We start from the raw sequence: 14,438 nt of genomic DNA on the forward strand, positions 1-14,438 counted from the left end.
TGTATGTGGGATCCGAACCCTCGGTGGGAGCACCGCCGCGCTCCCAAGCGGCGCACTGTAGCAGTGTGCCACCGGGCCGGCCCAAATTTTCTTCATTTTTTAAAATTCTTTTTTTCCTTTTTTTTTTGTCCACCTGGGTTATTTTGAAAAGACTTTCTTCAAGATCAGAAATTCTTTCTTCTGCTTGTTCTAGCCTGCTGCTTAAGCTCTCAGTTGTGTTTTATATTTCACTGAGTGAATCTTTCATTTCCATGAGTTCTGCTACATTCTTTTTTAAGGCATTAATCTCTCTGTAAATTTCCTCCTTCATATCCTGGATTTTATTTTTTTCTTGTTTCATTATGTTGTCTAACTGAGTATTCTTGTATCTCAGTGAGTTTCCTTAAGATTGTCACTCAGAATTCTTTTTCAATCATTTCAAGGTTTTACTGATCTATAGGGTCTGTATTCTTTTGGTGGTGTCATACTTTCTTGGATTTTCATATTTCTAATATCCCTATGTTGGTGTCTGGTCATCTGTAGAGCAGTTGCTTCTTCTATTACTCTGGAGTGTGCTTTGAGGAAAGATATGTCCTCTTCTTTTTCTAGTCTCCACTGGTGACTCTCCTTGTGTCAGTGCCATCGAATGTCTGGTGGGCTGCCTGCACAGTAGCTGTGGCAAGTGCTGTGGTGCTGAGCTGCTTTTGCAGCAGCCATGGCTGTGGCAGTGGCTGTGGTGGGCCACTCATGCAGAAGTGGTGTTTTTGGTGTGCTCCCTGCCTACTTCTGGGTGGAGGGGGCTGCCCTTAGCTCCTGCCTAGGACCCCAGGCATGTTCCTTTCCTGCTCTCAGGTGGAGGGGGCTGCCCTTGGCGAATCTTTTTTTTTCTTAATAACCACTGACTTTCATAACTGGAAAGGATCTTAGGTATGACGTGATCCAACTTTCTACCAAATGCAGGAATCCCCTTTACAACCTCTCTGACACCTACTTAAATATCTCCAGTGACAGAGAACTCATTATCTTACAAAGTTGCCCTGTCCATTGTTGGACAGCTATTAGAAAGTTCTCCTTAACATTGAATGTAATTGGTCTCCCTGAAACTTCCCCCCACTGGTCCTGGTTTGTCCTTTGGACTTCAGAGTCTCAGTCTTCTACCCAAGGCTCCTTCAAATATTTTAGAGCCAACCATGTCTCTATTACATCTTCTCTTTTCCAGGCAAAACAATCATATTGCTTTGTCCTTTCTTCAAATGACTTGATCTTCTGGGCCTCATCACCTGTGCCCCTCCTCCAGGAAACATTGTGGTTTATCAACATTCCTTTTACAACGTGGTGCCCAGATGATACTTTCAGAATGGTATGACCAGTGCGGAATGTATTTTTATACTACTGTGGCCCCAAGTACACTTCCACTATTGATCACTAGCATTGTAACTTTTTTGGCAGCTACATAACATTGCTGACTCAATTGAATTGTTAAGACACTGAACATCTGGTTTAGCTTCTCATCATCACTTGCCCCCTTTTTCAGGTAACAGCAACCCTCCTCCACTTCCCATGGTTCTGGTGGGACTGTTAACCACAGTATCTTGTACCCCTAGTCATGGGTCTTGCTTTGGTCATAATCATTGGTCCAATGATGAGCATGTGACCCAGGAAAGGCCAATCAGAGTCCTTCCCCAGGACAGGCCAATCAGAGTCCTTCCCCAGGATTTAGTATATGGAGTTGGAAATTACTATATGGAGTAATATCTTTCCTATGGAGTTACTAAACTGTGATGCAAGCCCAAAGCTCTCTATGCTATGCTAACACACAGAGAAGAGTCAAGAATGAAAGGAAAAGGAGACTAAAGATACTGTTGGTGTTCTTAAATCCAGCTGACCTTGAGGCTAGCTCCATTTCTGTCCTTCCCAATCAATGCCCCTTTATGGCTTAGGCTAGATTGAGTATGGCTTCTGTCACTACAACAAACTAATTAATACACAGTTCTTTGTCCTCTACTTATGTAGTTAATTTTTTATCCTAAATAAAAGACTTCATGTTTATCCACATTAGGTTTCATACTTTGTCCCATCACTCCAGTCTACAGAAAATTTTAGAATTCTGATTCTGTTATTCAATCAATTACCTATCCTTCTCACTTTTGAGACGGATGTCTCCTATGTACTTTTCCAAATCATTGATAAAAATGTTGAGCTGAACAGAGTTAAAGAGAAAAAAAAGAAAAGAAAAAAAGAGAAAAAAAAAAAAACAGCCACATGTCAGTTTATCAATAAATCAGTTTACCTTTAGGATGGCTGTTCAAACAACTGTGAATCTACTCTACTGTGCTCTTATGCAACCTACACCCTCTATTCTGTCTCCCAGATTTCGTGATTTGATCGGGCACCATGCCAAAGATCACACTGCACCTTGGCATTCTGCTGAGCTAAAGCTGATAACCTCATCTAAAAAAGACATCAGATTAAAGAACCACAACTGGCCCTAGTGATTACCTATTCTTTAAAAGTTCAGAATTTCTCAGTAACACTTCTTGTGCACACATGCACAAACACACACACACACACACACACACACACACACACACTCCTTCTCACCCACCCTCACCTTTGCCTCCTCCCCTAGTGATTACCTATTCTTTAAAAGTTCAGAATTTCTCAGTAACACTTCTTGTGCACACATGCACACACAAACACACACACACACACACACACACACACACTCCTTCTCACCCACCCTCACCTTTGCCTCCTCCCTCCCTACCAATCCCATCTGCTAGTGAGGCAATTCTTAAAAGTGGATTAAGTCAGCATGAAGGGAAAATAATTAGTTTGTTGGGGAAGAGAAAATCTTTAGTTCAGAACAATTTGTGACATGAAGCACTTGGGACAGGGGAGGTGGGCAAAATGGAAGGAGATAAGCATCCCTTAGCCATACATTACTCATGGGGGCAGTACATTGAAGTCCTGAGGCTGGAGGGTGGGGAACTGAGCAGAGGCCCACTGTTCCTCTGTTGCTCCAATCTGACCTGTAAGAGGTAGTATGATGCAACAACAGAGAGCACAGGCTCAAGAGAGAGCTAGATCTGGCTGGCCTACACCACCACTTACTTGCTAACCACCCAATACTACCTTGTGTGAGCCTGAGCTCCCAAGACAGACACCCAGGTGCCATGCTTAACTCTTCCCACTCTCTCACACTTCACTCCACTCAGTTACCAAGTCCCAGTGGTTCTATCCACAAATGCTTCTCATACCCCCTTCTCTTTAGCCTCATTGCCATACCCTCCTCATTCATGGAAACCTTCTTGCCCTTCTTGACACAGGCAAAGATTCATAGCTTTTCAAGTGTTTCTTCTGTCCTGTTCTCTCTCTCTTCACCTTTTGGGACTGGAATGACACATATATTAGACTGTTATTGTCTGACAGCTCTTGGAAGCTTGGTTTTGTTTTGTTTTCTTTTTCTTCCAACTCCATTTCCTCTTTGCATTTCAGTTCAGATGATCCTTAATGTCCTGTCTTCAAGTTCACTGGTTCTTTCCTCAGCTGTGCCTAGCTACTGAAAAGCCCATGGAAGCAATTTGTCTCTGATTTTTTTTCTTTTTTTAGTTCTGGCATTTCCATTTGACTTTCTTATAGTTTCCATGTCTGCTGAAATTCCTCATCTGTTCATGCAAGTTGCCCACCTTTTCCACTAGATCCTTTAACATATTAATAACAATTATTCCTGTTGGACAGTTCCAACATCTGTGTCATCGGTGAGTCTCGTTCTGTCGATTTATCTTTTGACAGAGGATTGGGGTTTTTTCTTGCCTTTTTTTATGTTTTACAATTTTTAACAATTCCCATGGCATGTAGAACAGCAGGGACTGAGGTAAACAATATTTATGGCTGGGGATGGGCATGCCTAGCTTCTGTCAGTCTGTTGGTCTTGGGGGTTGAGTCAATCTCATTAGGAATCAGGCAGGATTTGGATTTTGTTATTGCTCATGTTACCTTCAGTGTATTCCAGACTTCAAATTCCTCTATTGGCAGGCTGCTTAGAGTGGGGACTGGGGTGTCAGGGCTTTCTTGGGAGTTCTGCTCCACCCTCAGCTCTTTCTTACCCTACACGCTGCCCCTCCACCAGCAGGAGACTGCAATTTCTTATCATTTGCTGCTAGGCTCATGGAGAGGTAGACTAGGGTTGATTCTCTGTTTTCCTGGCTCAGCTTCAGTCTTAAGCAGGTCCTGTTCTCCTGCGCTTCAGGAGTGGGGCTTTCTCAGTGTTTGTGGCCACCCGCCCCTTAGCAGGAAAACTCTGCCTTTTATCTGTGGTTGGTTTGGGGTGAGCCAGAGTTTCTTGCCCACTCTCCCAACAGAGCAGGCCTTTGCTTGAATCTTCAAACCAAGACAGTTTGCTGCTTCTGCCCCTGGGGGAGAGGGATTTTGCTTCTATTCTCCCTCCAGAGCTATGACTCTTTGCCTGTGCTCAAGAAGGGCAAGGTTTTTATCCCTCACCAAAAGTAGATGATTTTTGCTTTTATTTCTCCCTTTGAAGTAAGAGTCTTTTGCCCCTCCTCAGGTGGCCTAGGGATTTTGCTTAAAGGAGAGAAGGATTGTGGAAGCAGATGAGGCTTTTTGCCTTCCCCAGCAGCTGCCTTGATCAACTCCTGCATGCCTGCACCATCGAAGAGGAAAGTTCTCTCCATCTCCTGCCCTTCTCCCACGTTTTCTCATGAGCCCCAGGGGAGGACTGTAGAAAAAAGGCTGCCTGTGAGTGTAAACTGCCCTGTGTCTGGAATGGTATCCAGCTATTCTGACACACTAGCCCACGTGTAGCCTTTTTTTTTTTGGTGGGTGGCCAGTACAGGGATCAATGCTAGACCTTAGTGTTATAAGCACCATACTCTACAAACTGCCCTGTGTCTGGAATGGTATCCAGCTATTCTGACACACTAGCCCACGTGTAGCCTTTTTTTCTTTGGTGGGTGGCCAGTACAGGGATCAATGCTAGACCTTAGTGTTATAAGCACCATACTCTAACCAACTAACTAACCAGCTGCCTTTAAACTTTTTGTTGGTTTCTCCTTACCCATTTGTATGATTGCCACATTTTTGTCAAAGTTGAAGCAGTTCCTATGTCCCCATCTCTCCTTGGAGTGGCTTTACCTGGTTGCCTGTGACCTCAGCTTTCTGATGGGCTCAAGAAAAGCCATGATTTTGCAGATTATCTGGCTTTTTCACATTGTTACAGTGGGAGTGACATTTTCTTGCAGGATTCTACATCCAAAGCAGAAATAAAAGTCCTCGAGTCCTATCACCTCTTTCTTAGACAGCTACTACCACTTCACAGCTGTCCCCTTCTTCCCATTTTGCTCCTCTCCATATTGTTGCCTACATAAGTATTAACATTCTGTCACCATCAGAAGCTAGAGAAGACTGCAAAATAAAATACTTGAAAGTAGCTATATAAAATATAAAAACTAGATTACAGTGTATTGGTTATCCATCGCTGAGTAACAAATCAACACAAAACTTTTAGTGGTTTAAACCATGACATTTATTTTTCTCATGAATCTGCAGGGCTTTGCAGGAACAGCTTGTCTCTGCTCTTCTTGGTATCAGTTGGGACAGCTTGAAGGCTGGGGACTGAAATCATCTGAATCACTTACACATCTGATGCCTGGAGTGGGGAGACAAACAGCCAAGATTCCCTGGACATCTCTATCTCCCTGTGGCCTCCCTAGTTCAGTGGCTTCAAGGCAGCCAGTTTTCTTACATGTTGGCTCGGAACTACCAAGGAGCATGTTGAGAGAGAGAGAGAGAGAGAGAGAGAGAGAGAGAGAGAGATGCCAGGTGGAACGCTTTTATGACCTAGCCTCAGAAGTCACAATGTTTGAGGGCCAGCCTGTGGCTCACTTGAGAGATTGTGGTGCTCATAACACCAAGGCCGTGAGTTCGGATCCCTATATAGGGATGGCCGGTTAGCTCACTTGGGAGAGCGTGGTACTGACAACTCTTTATGCTGCAGCTACACTGAGCTACTTTCCATCCTCCCTTAGCCTTTAGGCCTTTATATATTGTTTTCCTCTTCTGCAATTCTTGTTGGCTCTCATGCTCTTATCCCTCTAATTCCTCTCACTCCAACTCATTTTTCTGGACTCTGCTCCATTAACAGTGCCTCTCTCCTACTTCCACCCCGACTGGCCTGAGACTCTCATATCTCCTTCCTTCTCAAAGAACCCTATACTTACACCTCCCATAGCATTAATCAGGTATACCCTAGCTCCTCTTCCATCATTCTATGTGGGAAGGCATGGTTTTGTTTGATTTGCCACCATGCACAGTGCCTAGAGCATGGCAGGGGCTGAATAAACATTGGTTAGATGAATAAATCTGTGCCTTAAATAATCCAGTCCTGGGCTCAAGTATACAGTCCTCCCACAAACCTAAGATTACTATGGCAGTGTCCTGCCTTGAGTCTTATAATTGAAGTAAAGCAAAAGCTGTTGGGATAGTTTGGAATTTTCAGGAAAATATTGGAAATTCCATTTGATGTGGCTAGGGCTGTTCTCAGCCTTGGGGGACTCATTCCAAGGCAGGGTCAAGGAGTGTCTCTAGGACGTCTTCCCTCTTCCAGCAATCACTCTGGTGGGCAGGCCTGCTTGGAAAGGACACAGGGACGCACCCAAGCAACAGCTCGTGGGATGTTTGTTTATTTGCTGTGCCTATATCCAGAGCCTATTTCGGGAGCAGATACTGGACACAAGCTGGTACCATTCCAGAACTGTCCTTGCCAAGCACTGGGTGATGAGTACATGTGCCGAGGAAGAACAGTCAGTCACTTAGCTTATCTCCCTACCTTCTCTGGGAGGTCATTACCGCTTCCCCCATGTTGGTGATTACCCTTCCCCGGCTTAAGATTTACCACTACATATCGTTCCATTTGCTCTTTCTGTCTGTTTCTCTAAGGACATGAAGAAGGAAGAAAGTTAGGGGTGATAAGTGTTACAGCTCTTTTTGACTTTGTCTAGAAAGACAAAAAAGAAAGGAAATTTGGGTTGATGACTAAGGCTCTCCCAACTCATAAATTTAACCGATTTTTTTTTTAAAAAAAGATGACCAGTAAGGGGATCTTAACCCTTGACTTGTTGTTGTCAGCACCACGCTCAGCCAGTGAGCGAACCGGCCATCCCTATATGGGATCCGAACCCGGGGCCTTGGTGTTATCAGCACCACACTCTCCCGAGTGAGCCACGGGCCGGCCCACAAATTTAACCGATTTGAGGAAGTCTTAACTTGAGTTCCTTGGAGTTGTCAGAGTCACAGGAAATAGATCACCATTTGGGGCCAATACTATTTTTCCTATGGTCAGTCCAATTACAGAAAGGGAACTGGAACAGAAAGAGGTCGTATGACTTATTTATGACCACACAGTAAGCCACAGAGAGATAAAGATAACACCCAAGACTCTTGGTTTCAAATTTAGTGCCACCTTGATAACCTAAGATAAATCTATATTAATAAGTTAGATTTGGGGGCTGGCTGATTACCTCAGTTGGTTAGAGCACGGTATTATAATACGAAAGTCAAGTAAGGGTTCAGATTCCCATACTGGCCAGCTGCCAAAGGGAAAAAAAAGTTAGCTTTGGGAGCTAATAACAAGTTTGGTTTTGGTGAATGGATTTTCACCTTCTTTAGAGCCACTGCTTAAGTTGTCACCTCTAAACCAATTAAGAAACCATAGTTACAACTCACTGGGTTCCCTTCTGTTGAAGAGTTCATTGAGAAGGTGGCTGCAGATCTAGGGCCTTCCTCTCACATTTCATCCAGGTTTTCACATGGGGCTAGAAGCCTTTTAGTCCTACATTTTTTTTGGTTGCTCTAAATCAACCTTCTTATACTAAAATTTCTGTTTCTGAGGTAGAAAATGGATGTAGGGAAAAAAAAAAAAAAAAGCTAAAATCTTGCCTGACTTATAAAAACACTATTTTATTTTCTGGTACAGAAACATTCTTTTACCATGATATGACCAGGTGCTCTTTGGAAGAGTGTTTCATGGCCTTGCTGCTTTTTTTCTTTAAATTGTTACTGAGGAAGAATAGTTTTTTGTTTATCATGCAGGGAAAAGAAAATCTTAGTCTTTTTTTCTTCTTTTTAAACCTATCCATCCAGCTGAAAGCCATCAGATGGGTGTGAAGGAAGAGTGAGGTCTGGCATCTGAACCCCAGGCAGAGATGGCAGATCACACACTCAGTCCAGTGCCAGATGTTGTCAGGGTTTTGGCTTCCACAAAATGCCCAGAGCCACAGAGGGCTACTTGCTATGTCAAAGGTACCCTACTAATAAAAAGCAGTAGTAAGGGCCGGCCCATGGCTCACTTGGGAGAGTGTGGTGCTGATAACACCAAGGCCACAGGTTCGGATCCCTATATAGGGATGGCTGCTTTGCTCACTTCGGAGAGCGTGGTGCTGACAACACTAAATCAAGGGTTAAGCTCCCCTTACCAGTCATCTTTTTGAAAAAAAAAAACAAAAAAAAAAACCCAGTAGTAATAAAGCTATTATCATTAGTCAATGAAAAAAGAAGAAAGTATATCTGGAAATTACAACAAAAATATTCATATCATTAAGCAAGTATATGGCATCATCTAGTTGGTTCCTATCCCTTCGGGTAAGGCAAATACTCAATTCAGAAATGAGCAAATGCTCTCTGAAGATTTTTATAGCCACCCTGCTCATCATTAAGGATCTGGAAAGTATTACCCAGGAAGAACCTCCATGGAGCCATGACCTCAGAATCCTACTCTCAGAATACCGAGATCTGGACCATCAGAGGGGACAAGTTAAAAACAGGAGGCTGGCAAGTTGCCAGCTCCCCAGTGTTGGCATGCATTTGTCTTTACCTCCTCATTGTCTAGGAACATCCCTCTGGGAGGTATTGGGTCAACAGCACCACACACACAGCTGTTCTCAGGAGAAAAGTTTTATGTGGACAACACATACTGAACTAGAATGTGATAAATAAGGAGGAAAGCTTAAGCTCAGCCAGGAAAGCTGCCACAGAGACCAAGTTTGGAACTATTCAGGAGTAGTGTCAAACACTAACACCATATTTACGAGTCTAATTGGGAACCCAACCCTTTTTAATGCAGGAGGAAGTTGGGAGAGAAGTCATGCATAAAAAAAATACATATACAGACATAAACACTCACATTATCACATTTCTTTCACCGATTTTCTCTACAAGGAACAAATAAGACAAAGGAAAAGCCCAGCCTCTTTCCCTAGAGTCCTTATATTTACTATGGATTTGTTAAAGAAGCTCCACATGGGGCCTGGATTCAAGGAGGCAGACTTCACCCTCCTTGACCCTACTCACCCCTGATAATGTACCAAGGGAATGCTTGAGACACAGGCATGAATGCCCAGAAGAGGCAAGAAAAAATATGGCTCGCTTAATTATACATGACACACAAGGGGCCTTAGTTTCTCCAAGCACTTTCACACTTGGTCCTCTACTAGATCCTTAGCAGACATCTAATGTGCAGCAATGGAGCTCAGTCAAGCTGTGAGACAGAGGAAAGTAGTATTTTGATCCAGCACACACCAGGTCAGTCACTTCATCCAAGACAGTCACACACGCCAGTCTCAAATAAGTCCTCAGGGGCTTGCAGCTGTTTGCTCTTTGGAGTGGAAGTTTGGGCTTTTTCCCTCCCTCGATTTCTCCTTGCTGCTTCTGCCGAGCTCTCCACTGTTCCCTCTGGACCCGAGACAGCTGCTTGGCATGTATGTGTGTAATTTATTGTTCTGCTGCTGCTGGCTTGTTTCCGGCCCCTGGCTCGTCCCCGGCCACTGGCTTCTCTACCTGTGACTCTGGAGGAATCAGATACTGGACTTCCTCTGTGCTGATGGCTACTTTATCTGGCTGGAGCCACCTCTTGAAATGTTCCAAGGTGCTACAAAAGAGCAGAAGAAAAGGGTGGCTATATCAGGCCTTGCTGATTAATTACTTAATGATTATCTCAGTTACTCAAATACTCCCTTCTCACCCACCATCAATTTCTTCCTACAATTGTTTTCACTGCTAACATGGGGAGAACAAGGATACTCCTCTGACAGCTGTGCATCCTGGAAGCTCTGAGGCTTAATTTACCCCCTAGTGGGTACTCTGGCTATAAGGAGCACTGGGCCCCCTTCAAATGCAGAACCTCTGAAGGCTTGAGGGGAATAGCTGAATAGTTTATGCCTTGGTCTTTGTTTCCCTCAAAACTGGAGAGGAGAGAAATTGTCAAGGGGAGGAAATACTCAAATAGATACCAAATTATTAGTCAGGCAGAAACCTGAACATCTTATGCCTCTCATACATGAGGCAGCCTGAATCTCAATTATAGTACTTGCACTAAATATGATTTTTTTGTTTGTTTTTTTTGTGGGGTTTTTGTTTATTTCATCCTATAGCAAGTTCCCAAGGTAGAAACAGCTGAGTAGCAAATTTCCCCACAAGGGAATGGTCACTATACCTGACAGCTCTCCTTTTGTTTGGATCTGAGGACAGGGGGGAAGTGTGATTGTCAAGCTCATGGTCGCCCTCCCACCTTGCTAAGTACCCAGGATCCTACACCCTAAAGTTATTAGAATAACTAAGAATCAGTAAAATATAAACTCTAGAAATAATGTAAACCTCAATCTATACTCTTCAATAGCACAAAGTCTTAATCGAAGAAATAAAATCATAACAGCAGATTTTAGACATCTGTCAGTGTATGAGGGAATTACGTTTTGGACGGTTGGATTTCTCAGCCTATTACTCTGTTACCAAAAGCATACCACAATGAGGGTCAACTACCTGGCCCTCGCATATGTGAAGACCCACACAATTCTACTGAAAAATGGCCTCCGATTAAAACGTAAACTTTGAAGTTTGATAACAAATGCAGAGCTACTGTTTCCTCATGCTTGTTCTGAACAATGACAGAAAAAAGTGCTCCCACAGATGTAGGCTCAGGGGAACAAATGCAAAGGTCAGAGGGCAGTGGGAGCAGCTGATTGACTCTAGCGCCTACAGCTCAGGGGAATCAGGTGTGACACAGCATTTAATCTTCATCTACCATATTTTTTCATAGAGTTGTTCATTATTTCTATGGAGAAGAGAAAACCACATTATTTTAAGTAGAGTAGTCCCCCCTTATCTATGGTTTCACTTTCTGAAGTTTCAGTTACTGCAGTCAACTGCAGTCCAAAAATATTAAACAGAAAATTCCAGAAATAAACAATTCATAACTTTTAAATCGCACGCGTTCTGAGTAGTGTAATGAAATGTCATGCCAGCAGCTCCATCCTTCCAGGGACATGAATCATCCCTTTGTCCACTACCTGCCCTTTAGTAATGTAGTAGCCATCTTGGTTATGAGATTGACTATTGCGGTGTTTCAGTGCTTGTGTTCAAGTAACCCTTATTTTATTTCGCGATGATCCCAAAGCACAAGAACTATGATGCTGGCAATTCAGATACGCCAAAGGGAGGCCATGAAGTGGCTTCTCAACTTAATAAGGAAAGAGGAAAAAATCGTATGCCGAGGTTGCTAAAATCTACAGTAAGAGCGAATGTTCTATCTGTGAAATTGTGAAGAAGTAAAGATATCCATGCACAATGTAGGATTCCATACTATTTGTGCTTTCAGGCATCCACTCATATCCCCTGTGGGTAAGGGGGGACTACTATATTGATAAATACACAGAAATGTGCTGATGTGAAAGAGAATTCCTACTTGAGAATTATGCAGAGGAAAGTTTTACCTTTTCTTCTCCAAACTGGAGAGGAGGAAAATATTCAAGGGGAGAGAGAATATAAGTAAATACCAAATTATTCGTGGGTCAGGAATCTGTGCATCTTCATACCTCCTACATTTGGGGCAGTTTAAGGCTCAGTTAAGTTGAGCCTTTAGAGATAGAAAAGGGCAAAATTTATATCATTTTCTGAACTTTCAGAGGGTAGTTGACCTGACCTTAGATGCCATTTCTAGGGAATCTGGGGGCATGCTGATCCGGTATTTACTACTTAGCAAATTAAAAAATAAAATGTTGGGCCGGCCCGGTGTCACATTCGGTAGAGTGCGGCGTTTGGGAGCGCAGCGGCGCTCCCGCCAAGGGTTCAGATCCCATATAGAGACCAGTCCGCTCACTGGTTGAGCACGGTGCGGACGCGACACCGAGGGTTGCGATCCCGTTACCGGTCACAGAAAAAGACAAAAAGGAAAAATAAATAAATAAATAAAAATAAAATAAAATGTAACCATGAAGTTTTATTCACATACTGTCCATGACTTCAGCACATCATCTTCATCTGACATGATGACACTCTCAAAACCAATGTTAATGGTATGTTGCAAACTTAGGTTCTAAGTCATATTCCCCTAAGACATTTTGTTAAAATTCAGGTTTTTACTCCCCCCACCAATCTCTGTTTTGAATAATTTCTTACTAAATGCTAAAACTCTGTTGAGAAGGCTATCAATAATAGCTAACACTAATACAGTGCTTACCATGTGCCACGCATTGTTCTAAATCCTTTACAAAGAGTAATTCATTTAACCCTTGTAACAACCTTATAAAGTAAGAATTATTACTCCACTTTACAGATCAGGAAACTTAGGCACAAACAGGTTACTTACCTAAGAACATACAACCAGTGAGTGGCAGAGCCACTTTTCTGAGTGTTGAGCCCCATGCTGCTCATTGCGGCAGAATGCCCTCTGCACCTTTTGCATCTGAACCACCTGCAGGTACTGTTCAAGTCCTGCCTCCTTCCCTGGCACAAACACCATAGCCAGTAGGGAGCTCAATGGTCTCTCAACTCCCAAGGCATGTTCTGTCATTTCCACTCATCTGGCTATTCTTTTGTGCTGCTTTGTATTGTTAGGTATGTCTTTATATATGTTTGTGATCTGTCCCCTACTAGTTCTGAGGACAAAAGAAGTGGGTCTAAAACTTCCTTATACCACCCACCCCCAGGACACAAAGTACAGTGCTATCACACAGTAGATGCTTAACAAATTCATTCATTTAGTCTATACAAATTTATTGAGTGGCTACAATATGACAGAAATTCCATAAGGCAATGGAAATTCAGAGGTAAGAAAACAGTTCCAGCTGTTGATTGATTACTACTTTCTCAAATGCACTGCATACTTAAAAATAAAGATGATGGTTTTTCCTCAGTTCTATTCAATCTGTGGCCAAGAAGGAGCTGGGGCCAAAATGTAGCTTTTGGAGGGAGGGAGATTTTCATTTTGGCAAAAATACCTGTTCTTAAACATCTACTACTAGGCTAAGAGCAAATACTCATAGAGCAACCTTACAAAGGATGATTTCAGCTTAGAAGAGCTGATGGTAATACCAACTAATATCAGGATTCAGATGTCATTATCCCTAAATTCTTTAGAGAAAGAGAAATGCTGTCAGTGAACTGGACTGGGAATCACTCACCTCTCATCAGAATCAAGTCCATCCACAAAGAACTCTGATGCTAACTTCTCTTGAAGGAACCGATCCCAGCACTCCTTCTTGGCTTGGGCCAGAGTTCGAAGCATGTCCTTAGAAGTCACCTCCTGATTTAAACCTCTGATTCTTCTCAGTTTCTTCTCTAAAGAGAGAAGAAGCGGAACTTAACAAGGAAAGGAAGTATGAAACAAAATTCTAACTAAATCTATTCTTTTTTTTTTTTATGGCTGGCAGGTAGAGGGATCCAAACCCTTGACCTTGGCATTTCAAGGCCATACTCTAACCAACTGAGCTAACCAGCCAGCCTATTTAACTAAATCTAAAAATCAAAACGCCAATTTAAAAATTCTCTCACTGATTAGTACACCCACACTCCCTGCAAAAGAGGTAATTTCTTAAGAAGGACAGATAAAGAGGGATTGAACATTCTTCTTTTTCCTTTGCAATGTCCATAGCCAGCATTATATCAAATAAATGTTTATCCCCGGAAAAGGGAAAAGCCATAGGTTCTCAAAAATAAATCAATGGCATGTTTTGCTTGAAATCACATAAGCCCAGCAGGTATCTCTCTAAGGAACGCTTGTTTTCCCTGACTTGACATGTATATACTATCATCTTTTCTCAACTAGAAAATAATCTCTCTGAGGAGTAAATGGCTTTTCACTTTGTTACAGTGACATGAAGAGGTTTCCAAACCTCATGAGAAAGAATTAGAGAAAATGATGAGAGATCCAACGATTCATGAGACACTAACATTGACCTGATGAGAACTCAATAATAAAAGACCCTCAAGATCTCTATGTGTGATTAAATTCTTGTTTAAAAAAAAAAAAAAAAAAAGAATCTCCCAACATTTTTTAAAGTTGCTCAACTTGTGGCCTGGATGTTGGGGCCTAATAAAAACAAACTTCTTGGGCTGGCCCATGGCTCACTCGGGAGAGTGCGGTGCTGATAACACCAAGGCCACGGGTT

The 14,438-nt window shown here is 42.6% G+C and overlaps 1 protein-coding gene across 5 annotated transcripts in view; it reads right to left on the reverse strand.

The window, feature by feature from the left end:
* Nucleotides 1–14,438, reverse strand: part of LOC103588526 (chromosome unknown open reading frame, human C15orf57) — a 37,601-nt gene that overhangs the window by 18,969 nt on the left and 4,194 nt on the right. For 2 of the 5 annotated variants that reach the window (XM_008570231.1, XM_008570228.1), the window contains exons 3-4: nt 13,452–13,608; nt 9,832–9,922 (exon numbers count right to left, since the gene is read on the reverse strand). In XM_008570231.1, the coding sequence (XP_008568453.1) occupies nt 9,832–9,922; nt 13,452–13,608 (248 nt within the window). Of the gene's footprint in view, nt 1–8,936; nt 9,923–13,451; nt 13,609–14,438 lie in introns of those variants that run through there. The other 3 variants (XM_008570227.1, XM_008570232.1, XM_008570229.1) reach the window with 2 other exon arrangements.

Source organism: Galeopterus variegatus, unplaced genomic scaffold (assembly GCF_000696425.1).
Source record: "Galeopterus variegatus unplaced genomic scaffold, G_variegatus-3.0.2 Scaffold583, whole genome shotgun sequence".
In the NCBI taxonomy this organism is placed as follows: domain Eukaryota; kingdom Metazoa; phylum Chordata; class Mammalia; order Dermoptera; family Cynocephalidae; genus Galeopterus; species Galeopterus variegatus.